General features: G+C 40.1%; 3 protein-coding genes, 1 long non-coding RNA gene and 1 other non-coding gene across 7 annotated transcripts; 4 read left to right on the forward strand and 1 right to left on the reverse strand.

Annotated features, from left to right (window-relative positions):
- Nucleotides 1-1,355: 1,355 nt before the first annotated feature.
- On the forward strand, nucleotides 1,356-3,961 carry LOC124320595 (very-long-chain 3-oxoacyl-CoA reductase-B-like). Of its 3 annotated transcripts, none has more exons than XM_046783443.1 (9): nucleotides 1,356-1,491; nucleotides 1,566-1,742; nucleotides 1,829-1,875; nucleotides 1,966-2,041; nucleotides 2,140-2,297; nucleotides 2,685-2,864; nucleotides 2,938-3,153; nucleotides 3,366-3,507; nucleotides 3,587-3,961. In XM_046783443.1, exons 2-9 carry the CDS (start codon nucleotides 1,583-1,585, stop codon nucleotides 3,730-3,732), a joined length of 1,125 nt encoding a protein of 374 aa, XP_046639399.1. In that variant the 5' UTR covers nucleotides 1,356-1,491; nucleotides 1,566-1,582; the 3' UTR covers nucleotides 3,733-3,961. The 3 variants fall into 3 exon arrangements, with proteins under 3 accessions (XP_046639399.1, XP_046639398.1, XP_046639397.1); XM_046783442.1 differs by having other exon boundaries at nucleotides 1,356-1,487; XM_046783441.1 differs by having other exon boundaries at nucleotides 1,356-1,472.
- Nucleotides 3,962-6,401: 2,440 nt separating this feature from the next.
- LOC124320599 lies at nucleotides 6,402-7,867 on the forward strand. The gene is made up of 2 exons (XM_046783448.1): nucleotides 6,402-6,686; nucleotides 6,801-7,867. The coding sequence occupies exons 1-2, from the start codon at nucleotides 6,531-6,533 to the stop codon at nucleotides 7,578-7,580; spliced, it is 936 nt and encodes a 311-aa protein (XP_046639404.1). The 5' UTR covers nucleotides 6,402-6,530; the 3' UTR covers nucleotides 7,581-7,867.
- A 1,255-nt stretch (nucleotides 7,868-9,122) lies between these two features.
- Trnak-uuu lies at nucleotides 9,123-9,195 on the reverse strand. The gene has a single exon. It is a non-coding gene; the product is annotated as a tRNA-Lys (tRNA).
- Nucleotides 9,196-10,570: 1,375 nt separating this feature from the next.
- On the forward strand, nucleotides 10,571-11,282 carry LOC124320608. The gene is made up of 4 exons (XR_006914002.1): nucleotides 10,571-10,655; nucleotides 10,726-10,858; nucleotides 10,931-11,110; nucleotides 11,191-11,282. It is a non-coding gene; the product is annotated as an uncharacterized LOC124320608 (long non-coding RNA).
- Nucleotides 11,283-16,470: 5,188 nt separating this feature from the next.
- LOC124320592 (solute carrier family 26 member 6-like) lies at nucleotides 16,471-18,622 on the forward strand. The gene is made up of 3 exons (XM_046783438.1): nucleotides 16,471-16,482; nucleotides 16,557-17,785; nucleotides 17,849-18,622. The coding sequence occupies exons 2-3, from the start codon at nucleotides 16,580-16,582 to the stop codon at nucleotides 17,981-17,983; spliced, it is 1,341 nt and encodes a 446-aa protein (XP_046639394.1). The 5' UTR covers nucleotides 16,471-16,482; nucleotides 16,557-16,579; the 3' UTR covers nucleotides 17,984-18,622.
- The last annotated feature ends 435 nt before the right edge of the window (nucleotides 18,623-19,057 follow it).

Below are 19,057 nucleotides of genomic sequence, written 5' to 3' on the forward strand. Positions count from 1 at the left end.
TCCTTTTTTTCTTTTTCTTTATATTTTGTCTTGTGTGTAAATGTATTGTGTGTTTCATGCCAATTATACATTTCCAAATTTAAATATTCACAGAGGTTTTCAGCTATTCACTTGAATTGAAATTTGACAGTTCCATTTTGGAATTTTTTTTAAGTGGAATTTTCCATTCTGGCAATTTTATTACTTTTATGGATGTGAAGAAGACCACCGTGCATCGAGAAAAAACATCCAACTTGTTTCTGGGGAACGGGTTTATCTTGAAATGCATTGCACATGCATACTTTAGTAACAATGACAGTAAATATATCAAACGAGGAATTAAATCGTAGAAAAAACAGTTTCATAATTCCTTCATTCAAAAAGATAATTTCCTATTACAAAGCAGAAAGTACATAGATTGATTGTGAAAATACAACTGTAATTCATTTGAAAACACGGAGGAACCGAGCAGGGAAATAGCGCGGCACAAAAACCAGTTCAAATCTAGCTGGCCAAACGTATACCGCAATTGACAGACAGAACAATACAGCCAGACAAATTCTCAAACTGGATTAACTGGAACTGGGTAGTATGGAGATGGTAACTTCTTTTTTCGGAAATAACTCTGTACACAAAACACGTAGCTAATTGATTGTTGCTGACTAGGGCGTGACTGTCGAGGATTAACTTGCATTGACGAACATGTAGACTATTTCGAGTCTCGTTCCTGGAACGCTTTAAAATTTTTTTTTTTTTTTTTTTTTTCGTTCGTTTATTTTCAAAGTTAACTTAACAAACATTTGAACCCTCCTTCCTCGTATCCATTTTTTATGGATTTTTCAAAGACATGGGCCTCCAGCGACAGTTGGGAAGAACAATCAGAGAGGGGGGAGAGACGAAGATCCAAATCTTTGAAAAAGTCCTGTTCTTGGAAGAAAAGGAAATATCGGAGCTCTCTCCCTCGTAAAAGATTCTCCCTTTCCTTTTCTTCTACACTCTCGTGACCGAGATCTTCCACTGGAAACTTCTACTGGATATCTCTGACTGTGTTGAATTAAATTCTCTACACGGTGTGGGTAGCTAATGTTCAGCTACCACCGCAGACTCGAAAATATTTAATTGTGGGGGTCGTTGGTATAACGATGTGGCATTCACGTTTAACTCAATTTCCGATTTGGCATTTATTCGTGCATTCATGCACACCTTTCTCCATTTTATTCATAGCGTGTGCGCGATAGTCGATGGCTCCGGGGCAAACGGCGGTGTCTACGTGGTTCTAAAAGCTTGGCCCATGTTCCTGGCAGAGAATGAATCTTTGACCTGGTGCTGATAACCTTCCTTTTTCCCTTTGAGTATACCTTCTTGCTACTCTGTTGGGAACGTATCAGTCGTTGTCTGGTCATTCTCCGGCGAAGAGACTCCAGGAGTAGCGTAAACCACGAGAAGCGTAGGAGGTTATTAGGCGGTCAATCCGTTTTGCTCCTTCTGCTTAGGTGCAAAAACCAGTTGTTAGTAATCAGGAACAACAAAAAGCAAACTCGTTTCTTTTTTTTCTTTTTTTTTTTTTTTGTTTGTTCCACTTAAAGGCCAAGACTTTGCTCTCATGATGTGGAATTACACTGGTTTGGAATCGGTCGGTTTGCTGGCCCTATTCGTCTTCTGGGGTTTGATTTTGAATGAGCTCTGGATAATTTTCTACACCTGCTATTTGGGTCACGTATTGGGTCACAGCATCAAACCGAGAAAGCTTGGAAAATGGGCCGGCAAGTTTTTTTTTTCCATTTTAAGTTTCACTTGTTGTAATCGTAATTAACTTTGGTTTTTCAAAATCTTCGTTTTTAAATTTTAGTGATCACCGGTGCTACCGATGGAATAGGAAGAGCTTACGCCGAAGAGGTAAACGTTTTTTTTTTGTTTTGTTTTTTGTTTTTTATAAGTTTTCCATGGACTACATTGTAAGTTACTTTTTGTTTTATGGGCGTGCAGTTGGCCTCTATTGGTCTGAATATCGTGCTGATTAGTCGGTCTCGAGACAAATTGCAAAGCGTAGCCGCTGACATCGGTAAGATAATTCTTTTATTTTGGGCTTAGTTTATGGTATCGTGGACCTTCTAAGCCATTTAAATATAATAAAACTCTGTAATTCATGGCAATACGTAGAAAATCGACACCACGTCGAGACACGCATTATCGACGTAGATTTCACAAAAGAAACGGAGATTTATGATCGCATCGCAAGAGACATTAACGGACTTGAAATCGGCGTTCTGATCAACAATGTCGGCATGTCCTACAAGTATCCGGAGTACTTAGATCAGGTAAGAAAAATCAAATTTTTTAAGTAAATTTTCTACTTTAATTTTTAACTTAAATTAAGTGCCCGTAGAATTAGTATATTCCCTATATTTTATGGGTGTACAGTTTTATATTTTTCTTTTTCTTGGAAAGCTGACGCACAGACTCGGAAAAGTGAAAGTTGTCTTGGCGTTCGTGTTAACCATGTCAAAACCATTCTCTTCTCTAGAAATAAAGAATTCTGTCCCATCTCAATTTCTCTTTTAAGTGCAAAAGAAAAAAAAGAAAAAAAAAATCATATTTCTCTTCATTTTTAGATTATTATTTGTCCTTCACTGCGCCAAAATTGTTGGTACAGAACATTCTTTGATTACGAAATTAATGCGCTTTGTCATTGTGAAATAACGCAGATTCCAGACTCGTCAGGTTTCGCCCAACGTGTCGTCAACTGCAACGTCGTTTCGGTGACACGCATGTGCATCATGGTTCTGGGCCAGATGGCCGAGCGTAAGAAGGGATTCATCCTGAACGTGGCCTCCTGTTCAGCTGTTGTCCCAACTCCGCTCATGTCTCTTTATTCCAGCACAAAGGTTTCACCCTACCTTGAGATAGTGTACGTGCGAACAGGTGTTTTAAATCCTTTTTTCCCCATCAATCACCAAGGCATTCGTCTACAAATTCAGCGAGGATTTGGCGCTGGAGTATAAGCCCTTTGGTATTCGCGTCCAGTGCGTGCTTCCCTGTTTCGTCGCTACCAAGATGAGCGGCATTAAAAATTCGTCCATAATGGCCCCTTGTCCCGCGGATTTTGCCCGTGGTACTATGAAATCTTGGGGATTGGAAATATCTTCCGCTGGTTATTGGTTTCATAAATTACAGGTGTGGATGGAATCATTTTAAAATTTATTTTCAACACATTTTCTTCACCGTATCAATCATTTCACAGTCAAAACCAGTGCTGAAGAGAAAACTGCGTAGTTAGTTTGATGAGATAATTATGCTGAAAAATTTGATTCATTGTTAGGTTTCCTGGAAACTATAGCTGTTTTATTGCGTGTTTTCTGCAAGTTTTCTGACAATTTTTTTCTTAGTGGATTTACTATCGGAGGTTGAACCAAATTTCCCCCTCTTCTATGGCGAATGTCACATACAATATTATGATGGGACTCAGGAAACGAGCCTTCAATAGACGTGCCCAACAACAACAGCGGCAACAGCAACAACAGGAGAAAAGTAAGTCAACTTTCCCATGCAATCTTAAATAATTATTCATACAAAGTAAAACGTTTCCTTATACTTTCATTTTCTGCAGGTTCAGTGGAAACTAATAACCCTCCCGTTGTACCCGTGAACCGTTATTCATTAGCGCGCGTAGAGCGGGATTTAAACGAAATGTGGCCATCGTTGGCTGAAATCCCACGCTACGGCATCTCGCTACACGCTCAAACTGGTTTTTAAGATTTTTTGTGTTCATTATTGTTTTCCATCAATAGAAATTCAGAGCGCGACGAGTAGGCTAAAATTTTTCTTTCATTTAGCAGTTATTCCGTAAAATCTTTTTTTTTTTGCCATTTATTCGCCTTCGTGTTACGTAACCTATCTAACGAGAATAACGCTTTTTTTTCTACTTTTTCAATATGTTTATTATCATACAAGAAGAATACATTGCGTCGAATTATGCTGGTAAGTTGACAGACTTTGCGTCTGTTTCTTTCGAATTGATTGGGGAAGTGTTGCGCCTGTACATCACGCGATGTGCACTGGAAGTCACGAAGAAAGTTTCTCTTTGAATTTTTTCTCATTTCTTTCTCGTTTGTTATTTGCGATAGTAACGTCTAGTTGAATGGGGTCACGCCGTGGGTGTAGACCGTCGAAAGGAATCCGTCAAAGTAGAAAGTCGAAAAGGTTAAAGAAAATAACTAACGGTAACGGCGGACCGGGAAATCAACTAGTCCATCTTGTTTTTCGTCGGTGAAAAGTACTCGATTCCGGTTCCGTCAAAGTTTCACGGAAAATTTCTCTGCAGCCGAAATGCAAGTTTGCAAGAAGTATTTTCGGCTCCCGGTTAAGGACCTTAGGGTCGGGCCGTCGGGTAAACAGGTTCAGCAAACTATTGACCATCTTCGCCATTGGGGAAACTCTCGAAAGATCTCTGATATCACAATACTCTTTCGGGTTTAAAAAGAGAACAGCGACAGTGTCCTGAAAACTTCACCATTTTAGGATATGTTCCGTTACATTCTGAAAATCAACTAAGGTTTCGAATCGGGAAAATTGCGACATGTACTTAGTTAACCTTATCACCCTTTTAGTGTGTAAACGTGAACAACGACAAGAAGACTCATTACATATGAAAATTATTATGATTAGGCAGCCACAACGATGGAGAAGCCACTTATATAATAGATAGTATGTAAAAAAATCAGTGAAAAAAATCCTTGTTTATCACTAGCGGCTGCTACTACACCAGTTTGTATATTATTGGAACGCCAACAATTTCAACAATGTGCGAAGATCCTTAAAAGGTATTTCCGCATATTAATAGCCTAATGGTAAACCGGTATAATACGTATCAATATCAATACATAACTTCTTGTTCAAGAATCAAGATGGATCTGAAATTCTGAATCTATAATCTAGTTTCTTTCCACAAATATCTTTTCGTTCTTCAACACAATTGCGTTCAATGTATAAAAGAAATCACAGAGACGAATCAATTAGGAATCAAAACGTTAGAGTTCATCAAACTGACTACCAGTATACTGGTTTAACCAGTATATTGCATGGCGCTGCATGATGCTGCAAAAGAAGAAAGAGTTAAGCAACAGTAAAAAAAAAAGAAACAAGTTCAGCGGCATAAAATGAGTTGATTCGAAGTGAAACTGTTTCCGGAACAAAGTTCAATAGAAAACGTTATCAAATTAAGTTTGAATTTTCTTGGTTTTCTCCATTCGTTTCGAAATATCATTCCAAGCCCTACATCAAGGGTAATCTCGAAAATAGCAATGTTCCAACCTTTTTAGTGTAATAAAATAATGTTGAACAAGCCATCCAGCATCTTGGAACAAGCACAGAATTTTAAAATATGAATATGGCGAAAGGTGGAATTTATAAAATTAACTGTGAGGGAATCAACAGTCGAGGAGACCAAGACCATTCGATAGTTTTAAATAGCTGAAGATAACCTTTCACCATATCAGAATAGAATGCGGATGTTTCCAGCCGTACCTTCTGGACGTTGGCTGCTGCTGTCTGGCTCCGTCGGTAGAACCAGTTGCCATGCCAATCTAAAGCCATCAAAGGACTACGTGCGTAACACGTCCGATATTCAAAAGTACAACAACCGTTTTTGGACAATATCCAAGCGAGTGGCTTACGTGATCAACTGATGATCATTAAAAGTGAAAATATTTATTTATTATTATTATTTATCTTTTTATTTATTTTTGGAAGTGATGATTTAGCTTTCCTTCGATCATCCTTGGATCCTCTTACACGTCTAGAAAGTGGATCCCGCTGGATTAATCATGCTTTCGCTATTTTAGTGATACGTCAGATCATTTTACGTGTCTAGAGGAATACCGTCAAAGGCAACAAGAAAATGATCCCATTTCAAAGGTCGGGCGAATGTTTGTGTGCATGAAATGCGTGCTGAGAAACGTGAGCGCGTGTCTTCGAGGGTTCTAGACGCTTTGGGTTTCAGACGGTTAGCCTCATCGCACAACGTGTCTACGAAATGAACAAAAACAGAAGTTTATCTAATCACTCCTGCAGCATGAGGCCACAATCGCCACATGCTTAGTGAGGCATAATATGCACGTTTTACGTAACACATACCAATAAGTATTACATTGTAAAGTGTACGTTTTCGCTGTCGCTTATTGGATTTGAGGAGAAATAACTCGACATGCCCTTCAAGCTCAGGAAAAACCCCTCAATTTCACGTATCAGGTAGGAGGAAGCCCAAAATACTTAGCGTGTCCCGTATGCTCGAGGAAGCAGAAGCCCGTGATTTTCATTTAGCAAGCGTTAAAACAGGATCACGTGGCCAAATGTAAACAGCAATCCCATTATTCGGTTAACAGTTGAAAAGCTCTTTTTAATTTACTATATGAAGAGTCGTGAGTTGAAGCGCCAACTCTCAGTATCGTTCAGAACCTTGAATACCAGGGTAGCTACCACCCGCATACGTTGACGCAGCAATTCTTGTCATTCTTTTATCTTTGTACATCAAACAAAACTCAAAAAGAAAGAAAATGAATCATTTCGCTTGGCTTCACTTCTTGTGCTGGTGTATTCTACTCGGCGGCTCCGTCCGGTTGGTCAGAAGCTCTGCTATCCATCAAGTGCCCCTAAGCGATGGAACAGTCGGTGCCATCCAGCGCGAGAAACGACTCTTCAAATCGCCTCAAGTAAACAGAAAAAAAACGAACAAAACATTATCACGAATAATTCGCGAGCTAAAAAAACTTTAAAATTTGATCCTGATTGTGTTATACATGTTCTTAATTTATTCTGTTGCGCAGGTAATACCTAGACTAACGGGACTAACGAGTCCCGTTTTCTCTCACCCCTGGCAACTAATGCCACCTATGAGAAACAGCCGCAACTGGAAAGCATCCGACGAAGAAGAGTTCTTCCTGCGCCACAAGCGGAGACCGATAAGCCACACTAACGAGCAACTGACTGATTCACAAATGGACGACGAGGTGTCGACCGTTTCGTCAACCAATGAAGATTTCAAAACCCGATTGAATGTCGGAGGGAGCCCCATTCTACGAAACTTTGGTTGGGATCCCAATTTTCAAGCGTTTAAAAACAATGGCAATTCTGTTCCCCGTGTTGATCGTAACAAACTGTTGAACAAATTTTGGAACGCCGTGTACAATCCGCTTCCATACGGCGGTCCCCGTTCGCTGCAGTCAAGCGTTGAAGAAGCGGATGTGACTTTCCGTCAAAAGCAGGCATCCGGACTTCCGGTAGCTCGTACGGCGTCGCGTGAAAAGGAGCCGGAAAGGCCTGAACTTCGATTGCCGATTCCCGATTCAGAGATCCCGAGTCCCGGTCACTATCGCCAACCGGTGAACGAATCATTGTTGCAAGCTTCAAACAATCTGCAAATTCGACCAAAATTGCCGGTAGTAAATAGTACGACGAGCAATCCTTTGGAAAGGCCAGTCAACGTGGAAGCCTTCCGAATCTTAATGGAAATTATCAGATCTCTCAGAAATATGGATGTCTATTCAACTACGGCATCTCCTTTGTTAAGCGGCCGACAAGACAATAAAAGTAGAATCCTTCCATAGTCATTTTCCTATTACGCTAACAGCTTCTCATCTTTGTACTGAAAGCCATTTTCTTGTAAATATTATTATTATTATTTCTAAATTGGCACACTCAATGGACGATGAAGGTGACAAAAACGGAAAAAAATATTAGTCAAACTGATGATTTGTTTTTTTGGCATAATAATAAAGCTTTCCAAATTGACATCCCAAATGGATCCCTTTTCTGCTGTGAAAGTTGTAAATTTTGTTTCGTGTTTACCTCGCGAAGAGAGATTGTTTGATTACACGTTCTTCTGTTTGATGAATCAATTTTTTATTGTTTTTGGGACAAATAATCAATTCCCTTTTGGCGCTATCGTTAATTGCTAATTATCGCTACGAAAGTTTGCCTCGAGCGGTGAAAGAGTTTTGATGAAAGATCATCTAGCAGTTACTACTCACTAACGATAAAGTAGGTTACACAATGCACAGTGATGATTGCCAGCAGTAACACAGTCAGCAGCTGTCAGCCCGAACAAACCTGCTGATTGTCTGATAATGTCAAACTACGTACCTACGTAATGCGCATGTGTAATTTCCTTTGTTTATTTTTAAATCAACAAAAACTTGCAAGAATACATCTCCCGTCCTGTGTATGAACAAAAAATGGTAAAACTAAGTGTACGGAGTACGGATACTTATGCAAAATAATCCTTTTATTACCAATAGGTATTGTTATTGCCGCCCGTGGAGGAAGAATCTGCCCGACATCAGCGGCTATTGCGATATAATAAAGATGGATCAAACTATCAAAGCAATCATTGAATATTAATTAATTGCTGTTTGACGGTTTTATTAGACTCAGATGACTTATAGAGATAGAATCCTAAAATAGTATCGGATTGAAACCATAAAAGGTTAGCGGTGAAGAAAATGAGAAATGAAAAAAAAAAAAAACACAGTCGTGTCAATCTTTGTGAAGTGATCGCGCTCAGACCTCAGACTTTGCATCGAGGTTTACTAGACTGGTGACATGCGGACAAAGAAGTGCTCAGAGAAATGTGGCACAGGCAAAAAAAAAGGGGGGGGGGCTTATTCTCACCTCACCAAAAATGTGTCAGAGACCCTTTTAGTAGTCTGTGAGGATAAGTTTTGTAGTTTCATCTGTAGTCGAGATTTTTTTTACTTTAGGTTTCTTGAGAAAAATATGCAGATGAGCTGGTTTTACTTTTAGAAAAATTACTTATTAAAAAAAAAAATGCTTTAATGTGTGTTTCTGACCGTTTTGTATTCCACATTTCCGTGTGTTTTCTTAGGTTTTACGAAAAATATAATTTTAGCTCAAAGATATTCTTAGAAATATAATTGCAAAAAATTACCATTCATTTGTGACGACTGTATTTGAAAAAGTTCTTTCTAATTGCCGCTAGATGGCATTAAATCACTCTCTTCCTTTGACGTTTTTTCTCAAATGTTTTCTTTGCAACTATGAGAAAAAGTAACTAATTCAGTTCTGCAATTAATTTCTTTCAGCTCATTAAAAACTTAACACTCATTTTAATTGTCAACTGCTAAAAACGACGCCCGATAAGGGACTTGAACCCTTGACCTCAGGATTAAAAGTCCCGCGCTCTACCAACTGAGCTAACCGGGCTACGTAGACGCACCGTTTTTACAAATCTATGTTAAGGGCTTGTTTAATTTTAATTAAGTTAGTTTGATTCACTGCTAATTTAGTTTGGTTAAATTATGCTACAATTCAGGTAACTTAATTTTTTAATTACAATAAGTAATAAGAAAATAATAAGTAATATCATCAATTTCATCAAAATCATTTTCCCCATCTTGACCCAAAATTGGGCGGAGCCTAAAGAGAGCCGTGCGGACCTTTATAACTTTATAAGCGGCCTTTGGTAGGAAGATGTAAAGGTACCATTCTTCACTGAGACCTACAACGAGACGAATTCCTGCTGAGTCTCGTCCAACTAGATCTCAGCCCACTGGATCTCGGCCCACTGATCTCGGCCCAATTGGATCTCGGCCCACTCGGTTCTTATAAGAGCCAAAAAATGAGAAAGGCAACTTGCTCCGCCAGAAAGGCAACTGGCCTGACCCAAAAGGCAATTGCCTTTTGGACTTGCCTTCCTCCAGAGTTGCATGCCTTTCCGTCTAGAATCCATGGCTCTGGTGCTACATTGAGATTTAGGTTTTTATGTAGTTAAGAATATTGACATATATATTGTATGCCAATATATGTCAAAGCACTTGGTAAATTATGCTTCAATTCAGATAACTAAATTTGTTTATTTTTTAGTTACAATAAGTACCGTAATTAGTAAATAAAAAGTAACAAAACGTTTTAATTACAATTTTTTGCGCATTTTGCCTTAAATCGTCAAATAGAAAAATACCAAATATGTTATTTTATTTTTCTATATAGTCTAAACTCGCGTTTTTATTTCTTCGCCAGAAAAAAATGATTCTCTATCGAATGGTTGTATTTATAAAAATAATTATTATTGCCACGCACATTCAAATTCCTAAAATCACTTGAAGCGAGGTCATGAGTAATTCAATTGATATGATATGTCCATTTAAGGTATATGTATACGGTCTACGTCAATGAAATGCCTTCCACGCAAATTTTCATTTTCTACTGTATACCTACTACCTACTACCTTAGATATCGAACAAGTCACCAATAAGAACAAGTAGCCGCAAGTAGCAAATGACGATAAGTTAACAATCACGATGAAACTAAGAGCTATAGTGTTCCACCGAGTTATGAACGAAATCCGTTGAACGGATACGTGCTCTGAGTAACAAATGATATAGAAATAATATAACTATTTTAACCCAAACAGTTTGATCTTTCGAATGGGTGTCGCATCCTTTTTCAATCATTATTTTGTTTACGTTTCCGCAGATGACTTAGCACTTTTTATATTTAATTGGTTCGTTTTAGTGCTGGGAAAATAAGGTATTTAATAAGAGTCAGTGTTGAAATGCCGGTTAGTATCGTAAAGAAACGGTGTCAGCGTCCCAGTGCATTTTTTTTTTTAAATCTTTGCCCAAGTCAACCTTTCACTGGAATCTCACGATCATCGGAAGTCTGTAAATGCCATTAATCCAAAAATGTTCTAGTTTATTCATTGAGTTTATGAGCATTGTAATCAATTCTTAGTATTAAAAAATGGAAAGTACTGAATTAAACGAAATGGAAAGTCTTCTACTTAATGTTGAAAGACCAATTTTCACCAATCAAGAAAAATTCGATAATAATTTTCAAAAAAATGGACCGTCTGAAAAAAAAAAAGGTATGTTAAATCTCATCACAGATTTACTTCACTTTCTGAGTTTTATCTATTAATAAATAATGATTGACACAGGAATGTTTGGCCAACTTAAGGCTAGTTGTTGCAGTCAATGTTCTGCAATGAAATCGTCAAAAGAATTTTGGTTTGGGATGTTTCCAATAATTGGATGGTTGTCCAAATATTCATTGAAGGACCAGTTGTTGGGGGATATCATTTCAGGATGCACAGTTGCAGTCATGCACATACCACAAGGTTAAAAAAACTAATTTGTTCAAATAGCAATATCATGGGCTGGATTTAAAAAATTGTCTTTTCTCCCAAATTTCTATTAGGGATGGGTTACGCTCTCTTAGGTGGTGTGTCCCCTATTATTGGATTATACATGGCTTTTTTTCCTGTTTTAATTTATGTGTGCCTTGGAACTTCTCACTGTTGTGATTCATTATTAACACCAACTAGATACGCACAATTGATTGGTTGCGGAAACCAAGGGGGTTGCAGAACCAACTCTGTGTGACGCAGCAAGACGAATGAAGAACGTCATCAACGCGAGTAGTTCTTCTGTATTTAACCTAGCAAGACAAAAGTCTATCTGTTCCTTCTTCTTGTTCGTTGTTGCTTCGAGTAACAATACATGATCTATCGGTCCAGATCTTACAAACCTAATTGTGTGCGACTTATCTTTTATTCAACTTTGAGTGTAAGTACTAATACGATTATCATTCCTATTATTACTATGTGTATCCAGTTGAGAGATTGTGTGACTAACTGGAATACGATATGCTAACAGGTTATGGGCCCAGGCTAAACGCTAAAAGCTATACGTTTAACATTCCAAGATGGCTCAAAACTATTCTCTTGATGTGATCAAACACTTAAAAAGATTTGATGGAAAAGATTTCATTACGTGGAGACACAACATGGAAATGATGTTCACATTGAAGAATCTAAGACCCATCGTTGAGGTATGTAACCTAATTTAATATATTAGAAGAGAATATGCTAAATTCTAATCTGCTACTCACTGTTGCAATCTTACAGGGTTTACTCATTGAACCGGTTCAACAGTTCGAGGAGGTAGAAGAGAACCAGCAAGTAATCAATGCTGCTGAGATCGAAGAGTGGAGAATGAGAGACTGCTATGGTAGATTCCTTATCTTCAACAGCTGTGACGAAACAAGGAAGTTGGCTCTCCTCAACAGCAGAAACAGTCATGAGATGTGGACAAGACTCGAGACGCAATATCTTCAGCGTGCTGCCGACAACAAACATCTCCTCCACAGAGATTTCCTCAACTTGAGACCCACTGCTGGTGAAGACATCATGGTACACATCACTGCTCTGGAGTCAATGGCAACCGAACTGAACGACCTTGGCGTCAACATCACAGAGCACGATTTGATTACTACCATCATGTGTAGTCTTCCTGCCAGATTCGGTTTTCTTGCATCTACATGGGATAACATCCCTGATAATGAGAGATCCATGGATGCCCTTCGAGCCAGAATTGTTTCAGAGCAAAGAAGAATTGAACTACGTCGTATTGAAGAGCAAGCGTCCCTACCTCCACCACAGGAACGTAACAATAGTGCACTTCAGGCCAATGGTATCCAAAGAACCCCCTTTATACGTAATGCACGTGGAGGACGCGGACGTGGAAATGGATCACGCGATGTAGTAAATCGAGATACTGCTCAGTGTACCTACTGTGGCAAATCACGCCACTATGAATTTGAATGCAGACTTCGGATTGCACAACAAGGGGAGAAACAACCGACACCACCCAAACGTCCGAACAACGACGACAGTGGTGGTTCGAGAGTCAACTTCTCTCTAATTTCTGTATGCTGTCTTCCTGATGGAGATCTGAAGGGAATTGTATTGGATTCTGGAGCGACCCGCCACATGTGTGGAGAACTTTCCTATTTCACCGAGCTATGCGATATTCCACCAAACAGCTGGCCGATCAATGGAATTGGTGGGAAAATATTGTACGCTGTCGGTGTCGGAACTATCAAGATGACATCATTTGTTAATGGAGTCTCCGTTGAAGGAGAATTGAAGAACGTTCTTTACGTGCCCGATCTGGGGGTGACTCTCATTTCCATTGCAAGTCTGTCTATCAATGGATACTCAGTATCGTTCTGCAACGAAAATGCGAGTATACAGAAAGGAAACACCATCGTCATGACGGCTTCAAGATCCGGCGAAGGTCTCTACAAAGTCAAAGCTATTGTATCACAATATGCCACCATGGGTCTCAATGCAGACACGAACAGTCAAGTCACTCTTAACATTTGGCACAAGCGCCTAGGACATGTCAACAATCAAACTGTTCGACGCATGGCCAATAATACTGGTATTGGCGGTATGCAAATTACTCCGGGATCCAAATCGATGGAAGAATGCTGTCATGGCTGTGAAGTGGGTAAGATGCACAAATTGCCATTCGCAAACAGCACTACCAAATATTCTACCGTTGGTGAATGTGTCGTGTCAGACCTCGTTGGACCAATGCAAGTCAACTCAGTGGGAGGTGCTCGGTACTACGTTCTCTTCAAGGACGTCTACAGCTAGTACAAAACGGTTTATTTTCTCAAGCACAAGTCCGAAACTGCTAACTGTTTCCTTGAGTATACCAAGATGCTTACTACTGACACTGGTCTTCACGTTAAACTCTTGCGTTGTGACGGTGGAACTGAATTCATTAACAGTCAAATGAATACTATTCTAACATCACTTGGGATTAAACTACAGACCAGTGCTCCCTACACTCCGGAGCAGAATGGAATAGCTGAGAGAGATCATCGATCCACCGTGGAATCTGCACGCAGTCAAATTCATGACAGAGGGGTCCCATTGAATTTGTGGGCGGAAGCAGTGAATCATTCTGTATACGTTTTGAATAGAACTCTTGCCAAGTCCCAGAACAAAACCCCTTTCGAACTTTGGCACGGGGTGATCCCGAACATCTCGAATCTTAGGATATTCGGATCTGTAGCCTATATGTTCATACCTGATACGCTTCGTCAAAAACTCGACCCCAAAGCCACAAAAGGCGTTTATGTCGGAGAGAGTGAGGAGCAAAAGGCGAGTCGGATCTTTATTGTTGCGACCGGACGGACCCACATCACGAGACATGTCAAAGTGTATGAAAATCTCCCTTACTGGCCTGGGATTCCGGAACTACCTTCGTCTACGCCGCAGACTGAATTGACAATTCAACCTTTGCTACACCTGGAAACTCTGGAGAATGAAGTAGCTCCTACAACAGTGCCGATACGTATCGAAGAACCACTTCAAGAACGTCAGTTGACCATCCCACTTCGTAAGTCTACGCGTGGACTCATACCTAAGAAATTATTTCCCATGGAAACGTTCGGGTCGTACGCTGCTGTCGAGACGTCCACCTTGCCCATGTCTTGTTGCATCTCCATTGCACTAAAGGGATCATCTTTATACTACGAGCCACAGACTTACAAAGAAGCCATGGGTGGGGCTGAAAGTGCTCTATGGAAACTTGCCACTGATCGTGAAATAGCAGCCCATTTGAAGAATCAAACTTGGACTCTAACAACTCTTCCAAACGGACGGATTTGCATACCCAGTGGATGGGATTTCAAGGTCAAGACTGACAAACTTGGACTACCATGTCGCCGAAAGGCACGTTTCTTTGCCAAGGGGTACCGTCAAGTACAAGGTATTGACTATCAAGAGTCTTTTTCTCCCGTAGTCCGCTACGACTCTCTACGCATCATCATTGCCATCACGGCCGCGCGCAATCTTGAACTCATCCAGCTGGATGTCACTACCGCTTTTCTCAACGGACTCATTGACGAACTTGTTTTTATTGCACAACCGGAAGGATATGTCATCCCTGGCCGAGAACAAGAAGTGTGCCGCCTTAACAAAGGGATCTACGGTCTCTGCCAAGCTTCTCGCATTTGGAACAAGACTCTACACGATGCCCTCATTCAATATGGTCTCATACAAAGTACTGCGGACCCGTGTGTATACTACCGTATCACCCGCACGTGCTTTCTCATTATTGCAGTATGGGTAGATGACGGGCTTGTCGCCGGCAATTCAATGGATGTCATCGACGACGTCATCCGTTATCTCAACCGGAAATTCGAGATTACAGCCGTACCTGCCGATCTTTTCGTCGGTATCGTGATCGCTCGAGATCGTCCCAACCAACGGATCTATCTGTCTATTCCGCAGTTCATCGAGAAAACTTTGGTGAAATTTCGACTGTCAGATGCGCACCCGCTGTCGCTACCGGTTTTGAAAGGCTCCCCTCGTTTATCTTCTTACTCTGCCCCTTCTACCCCAACTGAAGTGGCAACCATGTCGACCATCCCTTTCCGCGAAGTAGTGGGGTGTATCATGTATGCTGCGCTCACTGTACGGATTGACATTGCTTTCATAGCTGGCCAGCTAGCTCAACATTGCCAGAACCCTGGTTTGGATCATTGGAAAGCCGCCCAGCGTGTTCTGAAGTACCTAGCCTCAACGCGCAATCATGGTCTGTGCTTCGGCGGAAATGATGTCAAAGACAACATCTTAATCGGATACTCGGATGCCGACTACGCGGGTGATCCGGATACTCGCCGTTCCACTTCCGGCTACGTCTTCATCCTCAACGGAGGCGCAGTCACTTGGTCGAGCCGTCGACAACCTATTGTTGCATTATCAACCATGCAATCTGAATATATTGCCGCTAGCGACTCGACGCGTGAAGCTGTATGGATACGGCGTCTATTAGACAATCTTGGATCAACTCAGATGAATCCCACCGCTTTACGCTGTGATAACGAAAGTGCCATTGGTTTGGCCTACAACCCACTGGCACACAAAGGATCGAAACATATCGATGTAAGGTACCATTATATTCGTGAACAGGTAACCAATAAAACGATTGAACTTGGCTATGTTAACACATGCAAACAAATTGCTGATGTCCTGACTAAAGCTGTTGATGGAGAGACTTTCGCTTCTTGTCTGAACGGTTTTGGTCTTGGAAAAGTTCCAGATATTATTGAGTAGTCTCAGTATTTGTTTGGATAATCATTGTTGTGTTTTTACACTATCATTTGTCTCTTTACTCTCTTTGTGATAGTACTAACTAATCACTTCATTCAGAAACACTATTAATTACCATGTGAGATTTGCTAAAAATTTTGTTGTTTGTTTTTCTGGTCCCCATGTGTTGTATTTCATATGTTGGTTTTTAATGAGAGGGTGTGTTGTGATTCATTATTAACACCAACTAGATACGCACAATTGATTGGTTGCGGAAACCAAGGGGGTTGCAGAACCAACTCTGTGTGACGCAGCAAGACGAATGAAGAACGTCATCAACGCGAGTAGTTCTTCTGTATTTAACCTAGCAAGACAAAAGTCTATCTGTTCCTTCTTCTTGTTCGTTGTTGCTTCGAGTAACAATACATGATCTATCGGTCCAGATCTTACAAACCTAATTGTGTGCGACTTATCTTTTATTCAACTTTGAGTGTAAGTACTAATACGATTATCATTCCTATTATTACTATGTGTATCCAGTTGAGAGATTGTGTGACTAACTGGAATACGATATGCTAACACTCACCATATATCTATTGGTAGGAACAAGTTCACATAGGGGGCGAAAAATCAAACTATAATATCTTAATTTATTGAAATGTGCCCAAATCAGGTACCTTTGCTGTTACCTCCTTGATGACTGGTAAAATTGTTAGCCAGTATGGTAGCCGTGATTATGCCAACTCTTCAATCAGTGAACATTCATTCAAAATGGATAACATTAGTAGTAACTACTATACCAACCTTGAAGTGGCAACTGCTGCATGTTTTATGGTTGGAATTTGGCAGACGTTAATGGGAATTCTCAGGTTAGGGAATTTGGGAATCATATTATCCGACCACCTTGTTAGCGGCTTTACTACCGGTGCTGCCATCCACGTTCTGGTTTCTCAGACGAAAAATCTGTTGGGATTAAAAATCCCTCGCTTTACCGGATCATTCCAGCTCATTCGTTCAATCGTTGCAATATTTGGTGCCCTTCCCAAAACTAATCTTGCAGAAGTTGTCGTCTCTTTCATTGCTATTACGATTATGGCTGTTCACAACGACTGGCTGAAACCCTGGTATGGAAAAAAAATGAAGTTCCCTATTCCGACAGAGCTCCTTGTTATCGGAATTGGAACTGCGGCTTCCTATTTAGGGAAACTGTCTAGCGACTACGGCATTAATATTCTAAACCATATTCCAACTGGATTTCCCACACCACGGAGCCCACCGTACGAGCTATTTCCTTCTATTATTCAAGACACGATTCCCGTTGCTATAGTAGCCTATGTCATCAGTTTGTCTATGGCCAAGATCTTTGCCCGAAAACGAGGATACGAAATATCAAGCAATCAGGAGTTGATCGCTCAGGGAGCAGAAAATGTATTTGGCGCTTTTTTCTCTTGTATGCCAGTCTCAACCTCTCTTTCACGAAGCATGTTACAAGAATCTGTCGGAGGTGAAACTCAACTAGCTAGCGTCGTGTTCTGCGCTTTGATGTTAATCATTCTTCTTTGGATGGGCCCTTTTTTTGAATCTCTTCCGTTAGCTGTTCTTTCTTCCGTCATCATCGTGTCCCTAAAAGGGATGTTCATGCAATTTCGAGATTTCATCTCTGCGCTGAAAACTTCACCGCTAGATTCGATTGTTTGGATGTCTACATTCCTAGCGGTAGTCATTGTGGACATCGATATCGGCCTCGGTGTCGGAGTCGTGGCCTCAGTTACCGTTTTGATCTATCGTGGACATCGTCCGTATGCTGCAACTCTAGGTCATTTGCAAGGAACTGAAATGCATGTCGATGTTGAACTCTATTCCGCTGCTGTCGAAGCACCTGGTATCAAGATTTTTCATTGGGTAATGAATTTCTTTTTATTTATCAAGTGTTTGAAACTATTGCAATGTTTTTTGTTCTTTTAGGCTGGCGCGATTCACTTTGCAAACGGCGAAACTTTTCGGCATGTCGTAGATAGTCAACTTGGTGTAATAATGAACCCCGACGTTCCAGTAGCGAATATTGAGTACCTGATCCTCGATTGTTCTGCTTTGTCTTAAGTTGATCTAAGCGGTACAAAAATCTTAACTACTTTACACAAAGATTTAATGAAAAGTAGAGGCGTTACTCTTGTTTTGGCGAATTGTTCTGAACCCTTATTGCAACAGCTCGAGCGACAGAAGTATTTTCAATCGTTTCCAAAGTCTCAGGTGTATCCTTCGATTATAGATGCAGTAACGACAATCGAAAGTAGTATTCGATGCAAAAATGGAAGTTCTCCCAACTCTGCGGTAGTTACCGTTGATTAGGGCGCCACGAAAATGTGACCATGTAGTAATCACATTTTTATAGAAATTTAGTATAATCATATTCAAAGTGGAATACTTAGATCGTCTTATCATTTATATAGTCTAAATGGGTTGTGCAATCTGTAGCAAAAAATGTTTGTTACTAAAAGATTTCTCATTAACTACTCGACTAACGGTACAAAAGTATGTGTATTCGTATTTTCTTTGATGAGTACCGGTAATATGTTTATTTGTTGGAATGAAGCCCCGGCCTCGCTGTAGCTTAACCATTAATGACCATAGATATCTAAATGATCTTTGTTGTTCTTTCCGGAATTGAATGGAGAATAATTGTTCATAATTCTACGACATGTTTTGAATTTGAAATCGAGGAATTGTAATGGTGATAATGACACGAAAATAACAATCTCTGTTTCAAGTGAGTTTTTCATTTATTTCCGAATTCCACTCTTAGAAATGAAAATGGTTGGATATCAGTAAAAGCGGAGCAGGACGCAAGTCCCAGTGGTGATAGTTTCAATGCGCCACTGGTTCCAATTCCAAAATTCCGGTAATTGTGGTTATAAGATCCAATGCTCTATGTCCCGACGACTTAATTTTCAAACGACAAAAGTGCCAATAAATGTTAAAAGATCCGTAGCCCCTAATGCTACCGAATACTGGCAACGTATGGAACTAATGACGTTTAATCACTCATATTAGATACATACGTACATGATTTCTTAGTTAATAGCTTGTTTTTTTTTGTTTTTATTTTGCAAGGATCGTAGGATTAGGACTGTGGATGCCCAATACGGGGTCATTGTTGCAGGGAAACATCATAAA

Source organism: Daphnia pulicaria, chromosome 1 (genome assembly GCF_021234035.1).
Source record: "Daphnia pulicaria isolate SC F1-1A chromosome 1, SC_F0-13Bv2, whole genome shotgun sequence".
NCBI classification, from domain to species: domain Eukaryota; kingdom Metazoa; phylum Arthropoda; class Branchiopoda; order Diplostraca; family Daphniidae; genus Daphnia; species Daphnia pulicaria.